This window comes from Chanodichthys erythropterus, chromosome 15 (genome assembly GCF_024489055.1).
Source record: "Chanodichthys erythropterus isolate Z2021 chromosome 15, ASM2448905v1, whole genome shotgun sequence".
Classification (NCBI taxonomy): Eukaryota; Metazoa; Chordata; class Actinopteri; order Cypriniformes; family Xenocyprididae; genus Chanodichthys; species Chanodichthys erythropterus.
In genome coordinates this window covers 34,735,116-34,753,434 of record NC_090235.1, presented here as the reverse complement: position 1 = coordinate 34,753,434, position 18,319 = coordinate 34,735,116, and the positions used below count along the sequence as shown (strand labels likewise).

Genomic DNA, 18,319 nt, shown 5'->3' with positions numbered 1-18,319 from the left:
TGAATGCTCCACTGAGCTTTTTTGAGGAATATCAACCTACTGCATGGATGGCTTGCTTAAAGTTTTCTCAACATATAGTGTACAACATCCAAAAACACACTTCAGCTTTGAGTTCTCAGATATCTTTAATTTACAATGATCAAGTCTCAGATGTTTCTCCTAAAATTCATTTGAAGAAATAAAAATAGACACAAATGAGATATTTTTTGACATTTACTAAAAGTATAGAGCTATACAATGAATTTGGATAACAGCTCAGATTATTTGATGACTTCATATTGAAACCTCTGATTGCAGAATTTGGTATCTTTCTAAATCTGAGAAAATTCTGAGACATTTTAGAGATCTCTTCTGAAAGTCTAGAGGAGACATCTGAGATTACTTTTGAGATATTAAAGAGATCTCATTTGTGTTTTGTCTCATTCTTTGGTCTGAATCTATGGGAAAATGTAAGGTAGGTCCACATTTCTTCGAACAAAGACAGCCCAATTAAGTCAGTTTGAGTTAGGGTCTGTGCGCTGGAGAGAGGGGCGGAGATATGGAGCGGCGAAGAAAGAGGCAGTCCATAAAAGCAGTCTAACGAAGGGGAAAAAGGAGGGAAAATAGAGGAAGAGGGGTAAAAGAGGAGAGCTCGAGCGACTTTGTAGCCGAAGCGAAGCAACTTCTTTTTTTTAGCTCCTCAATGGGAAGACATATGAAATATTAATAACAGCTCTAGCCATCGACTTCAGAGGCCCGCGCTAAAACTTAGTGTCTAATGAGACTCAGCTCATGAATTGCTAATGAGGATGCTTGGAATGTGTGTTTTAAGTGTTTGTGTGTGTGAGCGTGTGTGTTGCAATGGGGGGAGGGGTCATTTGGTTGTGTGTGTGTGCTCGGGGGTGTGTATGGGGGGGGGGGTATGAGGAATGTGAAGTCTTTGGGAGACTTAACGGAGAACTTCATTAAAAAGCTGAAGTCTATACACACACAGACACATACACACACACACACACACACACACACACACACACACACACACACACACACACACACACACACACACACACACACACACACACACACACACACACACACAAAATATTCAACAGCCTCACATTCATACACACACACTTAATATACATCTCCCAAAGACCTATAGGCAAAATATTTCTTGTCACCAAACAATGTATGAAACATATAATCTTGGAATAGCCATACATACAGTATAATGATGACATTTTAAATATTCCATTCAAAAACTATGAGATTACACGTTACACTTAAGAAATCATCTAAAATGCATCTTTATTATGTGTCTCCTCTAGACTTTCAGAAGAGATCTCTAAAATGTCTCAAAATGTTCTCATGTAATGGGTGTTGTGATTGATTGGGATGCTTCTTTTGACTATGTTATAATGAAAAAAAAATGCTCTAAAGCTTAATCAAATTCATATATTCAACACACTACTGAATTATCGTTATTCAATGAAAATATTCAAACCTTGTGGAGTATTCAAAATTTTAAATGAGTTTTGAGAGTTTCAGAAGAGGATAGGACTTTCAGTGTACACCAACTTAAATTTCAGTCTGTTTGTTAAAACATGTCATGACTTAAGAAGATATGAAATAGCACATTGTTCATATGAAGCAGTTTTATGGTGCTTTCATAGTAATTTTTTGCCATTTTTGAAGTTCAGCAGTCTCAAGACTCCTAAATTACACTTAAATTAATTGTGAGAACATTAACGTCTCATGTTGTTAACAGAAGTAAACAATTATATGCATTTGGGATGATGAGGATGGTGAGTACATGATGGTTCTTTTCTAAGGGTCATTTACATGACAGTGATATGCTTAAAACAGAGAAGTTTTTCCTTTAAGTTTTCCACGTACAGGCGACACCATTGTCAATACGATCCCCATTCATATGTATACGTGAAAACAACTAACAGCGCTGTATTCTGCTGACAGGCCATTAGATGTCTATGAAACACTATGGACTGAACATTTAATGCGCATGTGCATGACGTAATCGTAGATTCGCGTTTTTGTTGTTTACACGGAGACCGTTTTCAAAAACTTGCACTTTAAAACCCATTTTCAAAAGTTTGCATTTTCAGGAAACCAAAACGCTGTTGTCGTGTAAATGAACGGCCAAAACGTATAAAAAGGTTTTCAGTTTTTAGTTAATGGTGTCATGTAAATCTAAAGCTGTTCTAAAACATATTAATAATAATAATATGACAAATATGATCTTCTCAAGGAGTCCAGAGAGGTGATACCAAGTGGTGTTGACCATATGAAATTTATTCTCTTTCAATGAGCATTAAAGTCTCAAGATACATTAGCATCAAGTGTTGAGGCATGAGACAATATGACCTCACTTTTGACCTCTTCCACGTATTTCAGTGAGAACACTCAGGAACACTAACCGTGTCGATTATCACTGTGTTATATTGCTTTACGCCTCCTTTTGTACACTATTTGTGATTTTTTTTGTGAGTGTTTTCTGCCACAATTATGCGAGCGTGTTAGCATGCAGCATTACAGTCTGAACTCTACATGTGCTGAACTGCTGAGGTCTGCCCTTGCACATGTGATGGAGAGATTTTGTGTCAGTGTGGGTTTATTCATATATTCTGGATAAATGTTGGACTGCGATATTCCTCTCTTCTATATGTCTATGTGTGAGTGTGTGTGTCTTTCCGCCTGAGTGGCGCTGTCGGTGGGCATCGCTCAGATTCAGCTCGGCAGGCCGAGCAGATCATTAACAGAGACGGGAGGAGAGAGACTGTGTTCAGAATGGAACAGTAGCATACTGCTTACTACATAGTATACAATTAATATTTCTTAAAATATTATATGAAACGGTACACAATATACAGCGATTTTTTAAAAATTATTAACTTTTGTTGTATGATCAAAAAATAAGTCAGTTAAGTTAAATATCACAGCTGTTGTATTACTTCTGGTTCACTGGACACATTGGTCACACATACAGTAATCTGCATATTGTACTGCATATTTATATACTGCACATTTTTGGCAAAGTTTGAAATAGGTCATCCGGGTGTTCTGCATACATCATTTTGAATACTGTGTGTATATATATTTTTGCATTTTTATAATATATATATATATATATAAATGCAAAAATAGTAGAAGTAGTGTGTCATTGGCTTTAGGCTTCTCATTATCTGTCTTGAGAGGAGAAGAACGCAGGCTGGCCAACTCACTGTTCACAGTCACGCAATTACAGCCACAAACACACAGCCGTCTTTCCACATATCCGTCCAATTCTCAAACTCATTTCAATTTATGTCTTTGAGTGTCTCCCAATCACAGGGTTTAATGTTTCTCTGTGTCTTTTCCTCTGTGTAGTTCTCACTGGCTACATTCTGAATACATCTTGCTGAAATATGCAATACGTATACTGTACACAGTATGCAATTTTTTTATTTGCATAAAATATATTAAAATGTGCACTACTGCTTTTTTTTTTAATTAATACTTTTATTTGACAGGGACGCATTAAATTGATCAAAAGTGACAGTAAAAACTTATAAATTTTTATTTTATATATATATATATATATATATATATATATATATATATATATATATATATATTTCAATAAATGCTGTTCTTTTTAAAAATGTATTAACACATGCAAGTAGCACAACTGTTTTAACACTAATAAAAAATGTTTCTAGAGCACCAAATCAGCATATTACAATGATTTCTGAAGGATCACGTGACACTGAAGACTGGAGTATAAGGCTGCTGAAAATACAGCTTTACCATCACAGGAATAAATGACATTTTAAAATATATTAAAATAGAAATCATTTGTTATTTTAAATTGTAATAATGTTTCACAATATTACTGTTTTACTGTATTTTTGATCAATCAAATGCAGCCTTAGTGAGCAGAAGATACTTCTTTGAAAAGCATTTAAAATCTTACAGATTTTTATATGTTGAATAGCCACAATTGTAACACTTTTAAACTGACTTATTTAATTGGACGGCCTTATGTGTTTTTTTATTATATTATTATTTTATATTATTATATTATATTTTCATAACATTTTTTTTTAAAAATAAAATGCTATTTTTTTAAGAAGAAAAACAACAATTTATTATGAAATAATAATGATAATGATGTTCATAAGAGTTCATTCATTTGTGATTTGTGACTAGTCAAAAAACAAATACAGCATTTGTTTTTGCATGGGGGAGGGAGTACAGTATTATTTATATTGCTGTTAGCTTAGTGTGAAACTATAGCTAAAGCTGCTGTCGTTTATGTTTTATGGTAATGTTTGATAAGTATTCTTTCTTATTGTGAGGTTATCAAATGAAATAGTATGGCGTCACTCAAGAAATGAGGCTCCAAAATCTGTCTGGTTTTGACATAGATTTAAATCATTTCAAACAGCAAAACGGACTGTTTCAAATAGATGTCTGTCTCATTTCAATTCTACCACCCCTCTTCCAACAGTCTTTTTCCTCTTTTTAATTCCCTCATGGTTTTCTTTTCCATCCTTCTTTCCTTGGCACTAGTTAATACGCAGATTAATGTCACTATTAACACACTGATGGAGTCCGATGGCAAGCCATCAAAGACAATAAAGATGCCTAATGGAATCCAGGATTTGATGCAGTCAAAATTTGGGGTGAAGCTATAAATCATTAGGGATGTTAACTCAACCATGTGTGAATGTGTATGTTAAGAGACATAAAGAAAGATTTCATTCAAACTTATTGCACACTTATTGCAAAGAGAATGAGAAAATTACAACCTCAAATGAACACTAGATTCCGAAGTCAACAAAATCCTTAAAGGTTTAGTTCACCCAAAAATGAAAATTCTGTTATCATTTACTCACGCTCCTGTCATTCCAATACTGTATGACTTTGCTTTCTTCTGTGAAACATAAAAGAAGATATTTTTAGAAATGTCTCAGTGTTGTTGATGCTTTCATACAATGGAAGTCATTGGTCACCAAAACTGTTCTGCAAAATATCTTCTTCTATGTTCAGCAGAAGAAAGAAAGTCATTCAGGGTTGGAACGACATAAAGGTTAATAAATAATGCCAAAATTTTGGGCGAACTATCCCTTTAAGTGATATGTTCAAGCTTCCTATTCTATCATAATTTGAAACTAATCCTAAAAGATCCTCTAAAGCTGGGTGCACACTGTCAATTTTTTCTGTTATTTACAATTGTTGCGTGAAGGATATGATCCCAGTGGAATCTTGGGTAAAAGCCAATGTGAACTGTATATACCAAACTGTATGATTTACAAAAGACTTTCATCACAATTGACCACATGTACTGGGCAGTCAACATCTTATAAAAACAACTTCATTTTTGGTAGTCTGACAGTCAACAAAGCTAAAAATCACAGTGGATTTTACCTCTGATTCATTGGTCACACTTGAAATAGAAGGCCAGGTGAAGCACAATGTGTAGTGGGATACAGTATTCCACACACACTTTGCTCTGTGATATGGAAACATTTAGTAGGTCATCTAGCTATTCCATGCATACAGAAATTTGTTTAAGACACATAGTGTGGATAAAGTGGAATTTTCAATTTATATTGTTTGAATCTTATAGAATTCTCCTTTGATCCCATTAGAATCCTTTAGGATTGGTTCCGAATAATAATAAAAATTCCAACAGAAATTTTGTATTCATTACTTTATGAATTTTTACACAAAGAAAGAAAAAATATGCAAATATCATTAAAAGTGTGTAAAAGATAGAGAAACCAAAAAATCCATAGACACCGAGAGAGAATGAGACTGTCGAGCAGGGAGCGAGACACAGGGGGACGTGCTACAAGGGTTCATTCCAGGCTATGTGTCGTGTCTGAGAGTTAGCAGTGACATGGGCAGCATATTAAACGCTTGGGCCTGCATCCTGACCCATTTTCATCAAACTGACAAACAAAATCCACACACTGTCTGCTTCATAAAAATATTCCTCCACCCGGACACACACGCTTATCTCCCATTTAGTTATGCAAATAAAATTTACAAGCCAGAAAGTAAATATTCAGATATTTCGGAGTGAAATATGTAGAGAGAGAACCAGTTTGCATTTTCTTTCCATGACAAGAAATACCTTCAAGAAACACAAAGAGAAAAATCACCTTGATCTCAAAACCATATTGCTCTGAACAAACTTTCCAATTCTGAATGTGACCAGCGAAATTCTGTAGGATGAAGTCCAACTGACCATCAATAAATACATAGCTAAGATTATTCAATAAACTCATTTTTTTTTTATAACTTTGTCTCCTGCTTCCTGCTCTTCCCCTCTCTACGTTAACTGCTTTTGGATACCGGACAAAACGGATATCTTCTGACAGGATCTGGTAAAGAGAGTGGATCCAAATTCTTGGTTTGTCTGGCAGGATCTAACATTTCATTAAGCAAACTATTGCTTGATTGTTCATTTGAACAAACCCCTGATGCTAAGCTTTAGGGTTAGCATAACTTTCCTCAAACAGTTTGTGTTATAGACATGAATGGTACTTCATTTAGCTAAGTAAAAGATTTTTATAAGCAATTAGGTTTGATTTTCACCTGGCAAGCGATAACACAGATGAAGAAAAATGCTTTAAACTTAAGGCCTGTTCAGACCAACATAAAAATTCAACACAAAATCTAATCCAATTTTCATAATGCAATTTGTCTGTTGAGATCAATGTGTAAAAAAAGGCAGACGAACTGAATGAATATGCAAATTCACTCTCTGAAAGCATTTTTAGAAACTCAAAAAATATCCATTTCTGACACCAGAGAAGTACAGAGACAAGTCAGATCTGAATTGTTCTGCTGCCATTCACTACCGCTTAGAAGAAAACTTTGTTTGTTAGCGCCACCAAGTTGTAGTGTTATGTAACAGCAGAGCTGGGCATGTGACCCAAGGAGCAAATCTTATTGGTCGGCCAACTTTCTTCGCAGTGGGTTAGAAATCATTTAGAACACCACTCTGTAAAAAAAAAAAATTCATTGGCAGCATGTGAATGTCCGTGTCGGTCTAAACAGACACGTTAACAGCCGTTAATTCAAATGAAATAGTTTGTCGCGCCAAATTTTAGCACAAAACATTTGTCTTGGTGTGAACAGGGCTTTACATTGTAAGTAAACCAAACCATTTCTAGAAATATCATACTTGGAAAAGGGCAGTAAGTCTACATGAAACACTCTAATTTGGTGGCTAATTCATTTGAATGAATTCTCATTTGTGCTTTTTTGTACAGTCTGTGTGTTGTTTACTTTTTCTAAAAATTATGTTTTCGTGCAACATCATACAAATTCATGCAAAACTGTAAAATAGTTATGTTTTTCTTGTGAGATCAGGTTGGACTACACTAGGGCTGCACGATGTATCGTTTTAGCATCGATATCGCGATGTATGCAGCCGTGATAGTCACATCGCAGGATGTGCGATGTCTAGCATCTGTATGGACCAAACACCACAGTTCAAATTTTTTGGATTAATTGCAAAGTTTAACCATCATAGTGCAAAAGTTCATCATTTCTACGCATTTTAGGTCCTGTCAGTTGTGTTCGTGTGTTTTCTTTGCGCACATACAAAACCAAGCAGACGCACATAAACACCAAATTCCGTTCACTTTTGCATCTGTTTTTGCTTGAACGGACACATACACACAAAATTACATCAAAATGTCCGTCTCTGCGAGTATCCTTGTAAACACAGTAGCTTATGGCTTTGGTAATGCAAACAAAGAAAACGGATATGTATCATTATATTGTATGCGCATGTTCGGGGTTAAAGTGACAGCAGGCTAATATTCTTGCTGCTTTCTGTGTCCTCATGAATTATCAAATCAGAGAAAATCACTTTTGCAGCTTTCACACAGATTACATTAAATTTGTGAAGACTATGCAGTTTTATTTTACATTTGATTATTCATTTTCTGTACCTGAAAACTTAAATGAAAAAATATAAAGCACTGCTTGTTTCATTTAAATCACCCTAATCTTTCTAGAATTATTCATTCTTTCCAAATAGAGCTATTCAAGTAATCTGGTGAACTTATTTTATATATATCGCAGAAAAACAAAATAACGTGGTTTATCATGCAGCCCTAGTCTACACACGTTTCTGCAAATTTTAGCCTGCAGATATCTCATGGCCTCATTTCCACCTCTAAATGACACATAAAGACAAAATCTGTGGTTCATCACTTTAAATGTCACTCACCATACTCTTCCTGTCTAAGTTGGTGGTTTTTGTCATGAATAAGCAGCAAAGTGGACCATACTTGATGTGGATAGTCAAAGTTTGCTCTATGAGACTAGGGTCAGTCATACACTTGAAGGTGCCCGACTGGATCTCGAGTGCACCAGTGAGCCGCATTGGCAGGCTTTCCTCTGCGCATGCATTAATCATGGCTGCTCTCCTCTCGCCCATTACAGCTCATCAATCTCAGTTTGCCCAGCGCTCCGGTGGGGGGGAATCTTATGAAGATCTGATTAAATATGTAAGCACCTGATAATAGCAGCACATGCCAGGCTTCAGAGTCAATTGTCTTTAATGTGTACAGGCTCTATAAAGGTCTCTAATAAACTGTGGTCAGGGTCAGAGGTCATGAAGGCGCCTGTCTTACTCGATTCTGAGGCTAAACCACTATAGGCGGCAACACCAGGTGAAAAATCATGCCTGGGAATCTGATTACAATATATTACTGTAGCATTTTTCTGAAAGCACAAGAGCTACAATGGAAAAGGCGCAAGCAGCCACGTGACACTCGAGGATGTGTGTGAGCGTTTGGAGGCTGTGAATGTGTGTGTGTTAAAGAGTGTGTGAGCAGAGCTTCATGGCTTTAATTAAGGTGGAATCAGAGCAGGATCTGTGCTGCCGTGATAACGAGCCTCATCTGAATTATTAACGAGAGCTGCACCCCCCTGGACGTGAAATCCCGTCAGACTGTCTCTCACACACGCAAATAAACAATTCCAGAACATGCATATAATAATGCACAAATAGTATCTTGTGTTGTACAACACATCATGTATATAATATTTATGGATCATCAAACAGTTAGGCCCAGTTTCACAGACAGGGCTTAGTCTTAGCCAGGATTTGGCATTAGTTCAATTAAAATATTTAAGTAGCTTTTATATACATACACTAGAAAAAACACATTACTGGTGTGCACCTTGAGAGAAAACAATGGCACTGACATATTTTAAGATATGTCAGTACAAGATGCTTTCAGTTGTAACAGCTCAAACATGCATTTTAGTCCAGAACTAGCTTAAGCTTTGTCTTTAAAACCGGAGGTTAGAGTATTAGCTTATATATATATATACATATATATAATGTCAAAGAATGTGCCCGGTGCAGATACGTTGGATGGGTTAATAATAAGTGAGACGCTCGCATTCACTCCAGACAAGAGTGTTGGCTACTCAGTTGCTTACTCTCATGACACATAGCAAATCAGCTAAAAGTATTCCTAATATGTTGAAAGTAGCCTACATTTACCTGTTGAGACATTCCTGCTCAAGCGTAAGAGCTGTTTTTGATGTTTGTGATGCTACCACCTTCCGTATTCAACTTAAGAAGAAAATGTAATGCCTCTCGCAGTTCAGAACGCTTACACTACATCGTATGCCTTCCGTATTCAACTTAAGAAATAAGCATAACAGACACAATGTCAGATGAATATGGAAGGCGGTCTGGCAGAAGCTAAATATTTTACTTTATAACTTGTTAAATAAGGATATTTTTCTTACTCACACACATCGCTTCGGAAGGCCTTTATTAATCCCCAGGAGCTGTGTGGAGTTTGTTTATGATGGATGGATGCACTTTCTTGAGTTTCAAACTCGTTGGACCCGTTCACTGCCATATATATATATATATATATATAACTATATATACACCAATCAGGCATAACATTATGACTGATTATCTCTTCATCACGGCACCTGTTAGTGGGTGGGATATATTAGGCAGCAAGTGAACATTTTGTCCTCAAAGTTGATGTGTTAGAAGCAGGAAAAATGGGCAAGCGCAAGGATTTGATCAAAATTGGCCCAAGGAAGGAACAGTGGTGAACCGGCGACAGGATCATGGGCAGCCAAGGCTCATTGATGCACATGGGGAGCAAAGGCTGGCCCGTGTGGTTTGATCCAACAGACAAGCTACTGGAGCTCAAATTTCTCAAGAAGTTAATACTGCTTCAGAAAGGTGTCAGAATACACAATGCATCACAGTGTATGGGGCTGCATAGCCGCAGACCAGTCAGGGTGCCGATGCTGACCCGTCCACGGCAGAAAGTGCCAACAGTGGGTACATGAGCATCAGAACTGGACCACGGAGCATTGGAAGCAATGGAAGAAGGTGGCCTGGTCTGATATAAATTGCCTATGAAAAGTTTTCTGTGTGAACATATTGCAAAAAAAGGTAAGTATTTTAAGTTTTGATAAATTGATGGTCAATTTGTATTGATGGTCAAATCTATGTTTTTGAGAGAAATAAAATAAGCATGAAGGTACACCCCAAACCTAACCACCAGTGGGCCGTAAGAAAATCATATGTAAATGTACAAATGAGATTGTATGAATTCATTCAAATTCACCACCAATTCACCAAAACATAATATAGTTAGAAATTTCCATCAGAACGTGTCTTTTTTGAAACAAGAAATGTAGGCAGGGCATATCAAAGTTCCTGTCCCTATTGTAAGTCAATGAGAGGTGGAACATAAGACCTGGAAAGTGCATTTACAAAACAGACTTTTAAAGAATTTTAAAGAAACAGACATTCTTTTCCTATAGAGCATTTTACTGGACAAATCTTTACATACACCACAGACTGTTAGGTCCATTTAACTTGAAGAGAAAGGTACATTTTAAATATGTATGACCAACTAAAAATTAATTTAGCCATGTTTAAGAGTACACTAGCAAAGAAAGGACATCAAACCAACATTTTGTATTTTCCTGGCTCACCCAACTGATACCTATTAGAACATCCCTAGTCATATCTCAAAGCATTTCCAGCACAATACATGTGCCAACGCATAAGATTGCCAGATGAATTCAAGTCCTTCTTGCAGATAACAGGATCTTTTCACTGACTAAAATTATTTGACTATTAGTCTGGTCTACTTATTCTGGCTAAGAACTACCGACTTAAGAAACCATATGACTAACATGTACAACAACCAGCCACAGTTGTGGCTGTAAATTGCAGAAGTGTTTGAATTTGATGGAATTCATACTACCACAATAATAGCCTGGCACAGAACACAGTGGCAGCCTGTTCAAATAACTCACTTTCACTTCTGAACCTTATAAACAAATGTTGTTTTCTAACAATAAAAACCTTTGCACCTTTACCCCCAGATGTTGCGTAGCAGTCTGCCAATTAGGCCTGTCACAATATCAGATTTTCACTATACAATATTAGTGGCCAAAAGAATTTAAGATAACGATATTATTGCAATATCTATATAAATTAAATAAATAAATAATGCTATCAGTCAAATTCGTCTTTTACTTTTTTTTATGTGTTTTCTCTTTTTGGCTAATTAATCACACTAAAAAAACAAATGCGATGGGAATCACAGAGAGAGACAGTCTGTAACCATCACTGTACAAAAATGTAAAAAAATAACTTACTGATGATCGACACTTTTTACAGACCGGGGTGTCTAATACCTCATCTTTTTTTTACAGAATCCAAAAAAAACTCCCACGCTGGCAAGCAATTTTCGTCTACTTGATTTTCTGTGGCAGAACGACTGTGTTGTCTTCTTCTATATATGATGACTGGTGGTGCCCAGTGCAATACTGCCACCTACTATGTTGGAGTGTCAACCAGATGCAGTTACTGATGCTGAAATAGTTACGATACTATCTTTTATGTAGTATTAACATGATATTGATCATTTATTTATTTATTTTATTTTATTTTTTTACATATCATGGCTATCATCAATACTGGTATATTGTGACACCCTTCTGTGGATAAGACATACTGATTTTTCTTTCAAATATCTCAAACACTGATCTTGTCTCCAATAATAGCCCCAAATGTGAAAATGATCCCATGATCATTTTCATAATAGCCATCAAAAATGAAAATGATCCCATGATTTACTCACTCTCAAGCCATCATAGGTGTATATGATGATTTTCTTTCAGACGAACACAATCAGAGATATATTTAAAAATGAATAATGAAGATAATGAAGATATAAGGAAAGTATTTTTTTTTTACTTTTACTTTTTTCCCTTTTTTTCTGTTCCTTCCTAGATAGATATATAGATATACCTAGGACACAACAATCACAAATGTGATTTTCTTAATATCTCAATTGACTTGGGATAATTTTCATTTTTGGGTGAACTATCCCTTTAATAGCCATTATAATTAATTTCTATATGTCATGTTTCAACTAATACTGTCTGCATTTTTATCCTTTTTAGTCTACTTCTAAAGAAAATCCAGCTTTCACACAGTAAATGTGCAGTTTTCACTATTCCACACTCCTCAAATCATCCTCAGGATGCCAATATGGCCAACTGTGTTACAGTCACTTCTTCTACATATTTTTTGTGAGAGTAACGATGACAGTGTTTCTCCAGAGCTGAGGGCATCCAACTGAACGTCGACTCTGGCCAAATAGCCTGGCACTGAGATCTGCCCTGCATCAATGCCAGACTGGCCAGAGCTGTCACAGCTGGGGTGGTTGAGAAGCCCAGTCAACTATTACAAAATTACTGTCACTGTTGCTCATGTATCTCTGTCTCTTTCTCACTCTTTATTTTCTGTGTGTGCTCATAATCTCTTCTACAGTTTCCATGCCTATTCCTCTCACTTTAATGCTCTTAAAACAAGATTACGATAATGAAGATAAAAGGAAAGTATTTTTTTTTTACTTTTAACTTCCCTTTTTTCTGTTCCTTCCTACATAGATGTATAAATACACCTAGGACACAACAATCACAAATGAGATTTCCTTAATATCTCAATTGAATTGAGATTGAGATTAATAAAATTGAGACCTTTACTGAAGTCTCCTGAAACAACAACAACATCTTATATAATGGCTCAAACTCATCATCAAGTTTCTCATCAATATCTCCCCATACTGAATGATCTGAGTTCTACTATCCACATTCATTTTATAGCTCAAAACTCTTACTGTATGTCAACAACTGTACATTTTATCTATTTTTATTGCTCCTTAGGAATTTTAGGGAAAATCTCAGAGACAAAATAATACTTAAATGAAATGTGGCTTAGATCTCCATTAAGTCTCTTGACCTTTGAAAAAGCAACTACTGAGCTATAAAATTTTACTTTGGGTATTGATAGTGATATAGACAACATCTTCAAAATATTATACGAGTCTGGAAAAACCTATAAACGGCTGTAGACACACATGCATTAACGCTAAGCTCCCATCACAATAAATCACAGTTAAATGCAATAAATACTTGGAAGGATAGAGAAAACCTGATTAGTTATTTTCTACATCTCAACAGTCAGTAACAGGATGTGACACACTCTTGCCGTACTATTATACGAGATGCTTCACATCACCGGGCTCATCTGAAAACCTCATGTTATACCACAAATACATAGACACACTTTAAAAGAATGTGAACATAAAAGCAAAACACTTCAACATGGCATCCCTCCATAAACCACAAGCACTGGTCATCACAATGAGCCATGCATGTTCTTCTCTGCCCTCTTGCCCACCGTACAACAGCCATAATCCAACCCGTCACAGAAAACCCAGAACTAATAATAGCAGCTAATTGATGCCAAAAACGGCGAGGCTCAATGTCCGAGCCAGGCCAGCCGAGACACACGAAACTGGCTGCCACAGTGTAGACAAGCAGGATTACACAACAGCTATTAAAGAGTGCTTTCAGTGCACTGACTGTATGTGATCTTTCTTTGCTCCAAACCACCTTCAGTTCCATCATCAACTTGCCACTGGTGGATAATCTATCTATCTATCTATCTATCTATCTATCTATCTATCTATCTATCTATCTATCTATCTATCTATCTATCTATCTATCTATCTATCTATCTATCTATCTATCTATCTATCTATCTATCTATCTATCTATCTATCTATCTATCTATCTATCTATCTATCTATCATATAAGAGTGCTTTACATTCTGAAGTAAATATCTGTTTGTGTGTGTTATGCATATTTGTGTGTATTGTTAGTGCGAGCGCACGGTCTGCATGTGTCAGAATTAAATGCGCATTAAAATCAGATGCCAACTGTTATGGGGCCAACATGTGTGAGCATGGTCTGTTTTCCACAACCTTATTTTGATTGAATCAAGTTGTTTTTCTCCATTTTCATCTCCTGCCGGCCAATCAAATCTCTCGCCTTATGGGAACATATGAGCGACATACAGCTGTGGATCCCTGGGCAGCACAAACAAGTCGTAAGGAATTAAACCAGATTTAATTTCAGTTTAAAACTACAGGCTTAAGATTAGTTTAGCCCATCTCTTTGTCCCCTGTATCCAATGAAAAAACAAGGATCTAGCGTGAGGTACAGTAAATATCCCATTTAGAAATATTAAAATCTCCTGTTGTTTTGATGATGTAATAAAAGGCCTGTGTGTATCAACTATTGCACACACTTTGACAAACAAAAACATTCTAAGACATGATGAATTCAAACAAAAGCACGCCATCCTCTTAAACCATAAATAATGAGGGTAAATTGATCAATTGATATATTTAATATATACATACATTAACATGTTTTTAACCTGTATTAATTCTGAAACATTAACTAGAATATTAACTAAGTTCCCTTGTACAAAAATAAGATGTTTTTCCGGCTTTATATTCTGTAAGGTTTTGTATTTTATTAAAGGCCATTCTCAAAAAATACAATAAATAGCCACTGATCGGTTGAAAGAAGTCACTTCATAATTGTCTGCCTTTCTGGATGTTTTATGATATTATCTCGGTGAACTAAAATGCTTGACAGAAAGCCACAAACCACAGGGAGAAACAGAATTCAAATTCAGCTGTGCCTGACTATCATTTTCGAAGTTAGATGTTGGTGCTGAGGGAAACAGAGAGACAGACAGACAAAGGTCCCTTGGGTTCTGAATGAAGCATGTATATTGAGAGCATGCATAGTTCAAAATATCAAATCTGATCTAATTAAAACCTTTGACACAACCATATGACACACAAAAACTGAACAGCTGAAACATTCAGCATGGTTTATTCTTTTGCCAACCAATGTGGTGCAATTATGCGGTTGTATTTGCTTCACTAAATAACCCTTTTCGATTATGTAATGTTTTAATTACAATTTTATACCGCCTATTTTATTTCCCATAGTCTTTTGGATGGATGTCAGGGCTGAACAGGAGACAGCAGAGGGAGAGAGGGAGGGAGGGGGTTACGAGGAGGAGGAGGAGGAGGGTGCGTGCTGGAGATCTCAAAGCAGACAGACAGGCGTGCTTGCGTGCATGCGTGGCCGACGCGCGGGGAAGCTGACCGGACCCGTGCGTGTCCCCCAGGTGACCTGCCTTACGAGCGCGGCCCGCGCACTACAGATCATTCCGATGAAGGCGTCATAATCAAGCTCAATGCGTCATAAACGCCATTGTTGCGTCATAAACGGCCAAAATTTTACATTTAAAATATTGTAAGAGCAATGAACTCATTGAACTCTACTCCTTCTGCTCGCCTCCCCATTCTACTCATTGCTCTGGAAATGTATGATGTATTGGAAAGCAGAGAATTTCCCTTCACCACAACGTGTCAGGTAGCCTGTCTGACATAAGCGAACAGCCTTTTGTATAACGCGAGATACCTACATGGCGAGCGCAGAACATGAAATTCTAAAATATGACTATTATGATCAGGTGGGAACTGTACCTTCCAGCCGGCTGAGCTATTGCTGTCTCCTTTATCCTTGAAATAGGGCACAAATCGCACCATCCAGTCATAGATTTGCGATAAGGTGAGCCGTTTCTCGGGGGTGCTCTCAATGGCACGCGTGATCAGATCCGCGTATGACTGGTTGCCCCATGCGTTCCGTCGCGACGACTTGGATTTGCGCAGCTGGCCGGCCACATCCAGCGCGGCGCCGGACATGCACGCAGGGGCGGCCGCGATAGGGGCAGGGGCGCCGGCTGGATGCTTGAACTCCGTCGGCGCCCCTCCGCTCCGGCACGCCGGCACGTTGCGCGGCTCCACTTTCACAGGCAACGCTCGGGTCTCCTCCTCCGGACACGGCAGCGGCCAGGTGCATGACCTCGGGCGGCAGTGCGGCTCGTAGTCGGCGTCCAGTTCAACCTGATGCGCGTCTATCCCGCTGCTCTCCATCATTAACATTATGCTTTTGAGCGTCAAAAGGCAAGGTCAAGGGTAAAACAACAATGCACCCTTAAATCCAGTAAAGATGGACTGTATGTGATCTCTCTGTCTGTAGTCTATTTACACCAAATGCAAGACGTGAATAAAAGCAAAAGCACCGGGAGCCATGAATAGACTGCTCATTCTTGTGTCTCTAGTCTGCTGTAATGTACTAAACACGCAAAAGCATCCAATGCATCACGATATGCAACAGTCTGTCTTCCATATTACTGAACAATTCAGTCACACGCAAGCGGGTGTCCATAGGACTGAGGTGCTGAAATCACACACCCATCACTGAAGCGTCTCGTGCATGCAAAGTCCCTTTAATCGCGCGGTCGCACCAACTGTTGATTGCTTTGACAGACGGTCTGACAGACACGCTGGGCAAAGCTTGTAAATCTATCTCATCAAGAAGGGCGAAATCAATTGACTTCCTCTGGAGTCTGGCCACAGTTTCCGTTTGTCTGGAGCTCTCCGGTCCTTTTTTTTTTTTCTCTCTGCAGATTTGTAAGCGGTCTCTCACGCGAGCGCAGTCACTATTACTGATAGTAGACACGGCGAGAGCGCCCTAAAAATAGGGTCGTGTGAATGGAGCGGCACAATTCAGCCGCGTCTTTCCACGATAATATATTTCTCCACACGTTTTTTTTTTTTTTTTTTATTTTCTTTCTTTTCGTTAGATAAAATATTCAGACGAGCATTCCTTCCACGTCGGTTCACGCCTGTTTTCGGATGACTAGACGGGGCTGTAGCGGCGGATAAATGCTGCTATCAGATAATTGGACGGCGCTTGAATCAAGTCACTCCCTCCAGAACAGGTTTATCCGGAGGACGCGCATCTTCTACCACACAACATTCATGCCTCTTTAGAAAGATTTACATGTGCAGAATTTCCTTGCACGTCCATCTCTTATGGCAAGTCGTATAAACATTTATTCTTTAAAACGAACTACTTTAATAAAAAAAAAAAAGTTGCGTAATCATATTTTAAAGCCTGATTTTACTGTAATTAGGACACTATGTGAATTTTTAATTCAAAAATCTTACATGATGAGCAAAAATGTTGCTAGTGCCAAATGGAATACATTGCTGTCTAAACAAGTCGTGTCTGTTCAGTATTACTAGGAACATTGATATTACTATTACTAATAACTAGTTACGAAAAAGGATAAATCAATATTAAAACTGTAATAAGTACAAATAAATACTAGTTGAATAGTTCAATTGTGATCTGTGGAAAATATATCAGTGGCAAAAAATGTCATTTGTTAGAGGTAATAATGCAATAGTCATTGGTTGTGATTAGGAAATTAATAAGTGCTATATTTAAACAATTATTATAAGCAACATACTGAATAGATAGACGCTATAGCAAGTAGTATCTAGTTATGAAACTGTAAAAGACTACTGTGCTGACTGTTTACCAGTCACTATGTAGGCTATACTACAATATATGAATAAATGAATAGCCTACTTGTTAATAATGAATGTTGAAGCAGCTTGCCATATATCTCAAAAGATTTAAAGTATTTTTTATTTTATTTTTTTTAAGAAGGAGAAGAAAGAACGAAATTCGAATGCATTTGTACTTGAATGTATTAATTATTGCATTTATTTGTCAGCATTTTGTCTGTTCATATTCGGAAATGCAATGCAACCTGTTGCTTTGACAGGCGGAGGGATGTGACCAGAGTGCGTGAAATCCCCGCGCTCCCGCTGCCATGCGCGACCTGCACTGGCCGTGTATGCATTTAACACGGTTTTACTGCCCACATGATGAATTCCCATGAAAAACAGTCAAGAGCAGCTATTCATGGATGCATGTCAGTAGATAATCTCCACCCCAACATCATATTATCCATGAGAGACATTGCAGCGCCAAAAAAAAAAAAAAAAAAAAAAAAAAAAA

The 18,319-nt window shown here is 37.3% G+C and overlaps 1 protein-coding gene across 1 annotated transcript in view; it reads right to left on the bottom strand.

The window, feature by feature from the left end:
• foxo6b (forkhead box O6 b) overlaps positions 1-16,386 on the bottom strand; it is a 28,840-nt gene extending 12,454 nt beyond the window's left edge. Inside the window, exon 1 of the mRNA XM_067412096.1 lies at positions 15,928-16,386. Coding sequence (XP_067268197.1) covers positions 15,928-16,386 — 459 coding nt within the window. The remainder of the gene's footprint in view (positions 1-15,927) is intronic.
• Positions 16,387-18,319: the final 1,933 nt, after the last annotated feature.